We start from the raw sequence: 2,928 nt of genomic DNA, 5'->3' as shown, positions 1-2,928 counted from the left end.
ATATATATATATATATATATATATATACAGTGGGGGAAATAAATATTTGTACATGTCAAAATTCTTTATTTATTTAATTTCTAATAGTCCATCAGGTCATAAAAGAAGGATGTAAGGCTGGACGTTTGTGACAATTCCTGTATGCCAATGACTTTGTTCTCATAAGTGAATCTTTCCAAGATTTGGAAGAGAAATTCCAAATAAGGAATTGAGAAGCCTCAAGATAACTGAATAAAATCAAAAGTTTTAAGATAGCAGGAAAGAAAACGGAACTTCACTGTCAAATAGGAAGGACTGTACTTGAAATACAGAAAAGATATGTGGCATCATTATAAACTACAAGTGTAGAAAAGGTACGATCACAATTGGGCTGACAGAAAACAACTTTGTGGGAGACGCACAGAAATAGATAATAATAAACAGATTATCAATGAAATAAAATTTTTCATATGCATGGAAGGCTTCATAAAAGTAAATGTTAGGTTCTCTTATCCAGGTGAACTAATCGATAGTGAAGGTGAGGGCTCCAAAAGTATGAAAGCCAGGATAATAATGGTTGGGAAACATTTAGGAAGCTATAATTTCTGTTGGTAACAAAGGGATTTTCTCATCAGGTGAAGAACAGGTTGTTTTGATGTTTGTTTATCAAGTGTGATGTTGTATGATAGCAAAACATAGGTAACAAATGCAAAAAAAATGCATGAAGGCTGAAAGAAGATAAGAGAGAATGCTTCACTGGGTGTGTAATATTTGTGTGCATCAACAACAAAGCACAAATAAGCCGAGAGAACTAACTGGATATAAAAGGAATCAGGTTCAGTGTACAAAAGAGGACATTGTGCTAGTGCAAATATATGATGCACATAGAGGACGACTGCTGGGTAAAGAGGTTCCAAACAGCTGAAGTGGAAGGAATCTGCAAAAGAGAACAGTTTGGGAAATAGCGAGGAAACCGGTTTCCAGGAGGCCAAACCTCCGAAAGATGACAAAGGATCGCAGCAAGTAGCAAAACACTGAACTGGGGAAGATATGTCTAACCATACAAACATAGCAAGAACAAAAAAAAAAAAAAAAAAAAAAAAAAAAAAAAAAAAGACTGTAAATGATGATGATGATGATGATGATGATGACAAAGTTTTATCACAATTGATTCATGTATAAATGGGTCTTAAGCTAGTATTTGCTGAAATAATGAGAGTTAAGAATCAAAAAAATAAAATTTTTACTGTAAACTTAAGTCCACAATACCAACATCCCTTAATTTTCAAATATAATTTATAACTAACTTTTAAAAAACAACTGGTCTTTACCAATTGTATTTTAAAAATTAGGATAAAAAGCAATAAAAAAAAATGCATCAAAGTTAATCCAAGGAATAATTATTAATTTAAAGAACACTTTTAGGACTAAAAATTACATAAAAGATATTTAGATGATCTTCTGCAAAACTCCTGATATACTGTTATATGCATCTCCAAACTATTATAATTATTAATGGAGATATTACAAATAAATTTTAGAAGTGCTATTCAACATAATTAATACATTTTTATTTACCAAGATGGAATCCAGCTCCTATGACTTTCAGAAACATTTTTTCACACTCGGAGCTGCTGAAGCATGGAACAAACAACCTGCATCAGTTGTTAGTTGTCAAGAAATTCCATCCTTTAAAACCTCCATGCTTCCTGAAATTCGCCAACACTACACCTGATATCCCCTACTCCATACGCATGCACCCATGTATGTCATGACTCATACACTGTTCACTTTCCTGACTTCTGCACATAATTCTACGTACTGTACATGCACCTTTGATGAGTTGCCATGCACTTGAGCATTACACACAATAATTTCATTATTTTCATTTTTTATAACAACTCTTTTACTGTTTTACATTTTTACTTGTTTCAGTCATTTGACTGTGGTCATGCTGGAGCACCGCCTTTAGTCGAGCAAATCGACCCCCAGGACTTATTCTTTGTAAGCCTAGTACTTATTCTATCGGTCTCTTTTGCCAAACCGCTAAGTTACGGGGACGTAAACACACCAGCAACAGTTGTCAAGCAATGTTGGGAGGGACAAACACAGACACACAAACATATGTATATACATATAAACGACGGGCTTCTTTCAGTTTCCGTCTACCAAGTAGCAAGCACTGATGCCAATAACTAGTGTAGAAAAAACATTTGCATTACTTATAAATCCTTTTTGGGATATAGCCTGAAGAAAGCTGAGCTCCACTATCCACTTGTTTAATTACCTTAGATACTACTTGTTGAAGAGAAAGTTTTAAAGTGATGTCTCTACACCTCAACAACTAGATTATAGGATTCATACACATCACTCTTTATGTTCAGGTAAGCTAAATGCCTGACAACAATGGGTACAATATACAGGTAGACTTTATAAACTTCTGCATTGGAACCGAAGTTTGTATGAGGTGTCTAATAGAAGAAAAATATCAACAAAAGCTTACCTGTTTTTACCAGTTTTACCAGGTTTTGATTTAGCAAACAAAGATGGATCAAGATCTTCTAACTGAAGTCCTTTCGTACTGAACAGTCGTTGTGCTCTTTGTTCTAAAGTACTGAAAATACAAAAGAATACATTTTGAGAAATCTTATTATCACAATGAATATACATTTTTTTATTTCTAGATCTAAATCTTTTAACAATTCTCTTTACTCTTTTACTTGTTTCAGTCATTTGACTGTGGCCATAATGGAGCACCGCCTTTAGTCAAGTAAATCGACCCCAGGACTTATTCTTTGTAAGCCTAGTATTCTCTCAGTCTCTTTTGCCGAACCACTATGTTACGGGGATGTAAACATACCAGCATCGGTTGTCAAGCTATGTTGGGGGGACAAACGCAGACACACAAACATACACACACACACACACACACACACACACACACACACA

At 34.4% G+C, this 2,928-nt stretch overlaps 1 protein-coding gene across 1 annotated transcript in view; it reads right to left on the bottom strand.

The window, feature by feature from the left end:
• Nucleotides 1-2,928, bottom strand: part of LOC106868824 (splicing factor 3A subunit 3) — a 117,380-nt gene that overhangs the window by 74,527 nt on the left and 39,925 nt on the right. The window contains exon 12 of the mRNA XM_014914285.2: nucleotides 2,483-2,593. Coding sequence (XP_014769771.1) covers nucleotides 2,483-2,593 — 111 coding nt within the window. The remainder of the gene's footprint in view (nucleotides 1-2,482; nucleotides 2,594-2,928) is intronic.

This window comes from Octopus bimaculoides, chromosome 10, assembly GCF_001194135.2.
Source record: "Octopus bimaculoides isolate UCB-OBI-ISO-001 chromosome 10, ASM119413v2, whole genome shotgun sequence".
NCBI classification, from domain to species: Eukaryota; Metazoa; Mollusca; class Cephalopoda; order Octopoda; family Octopodidae; genus Octopus; species Octopus bimaculoides.
This window is presented reverse-complemented; position numbering and strand designations above follow the sequence as displayed.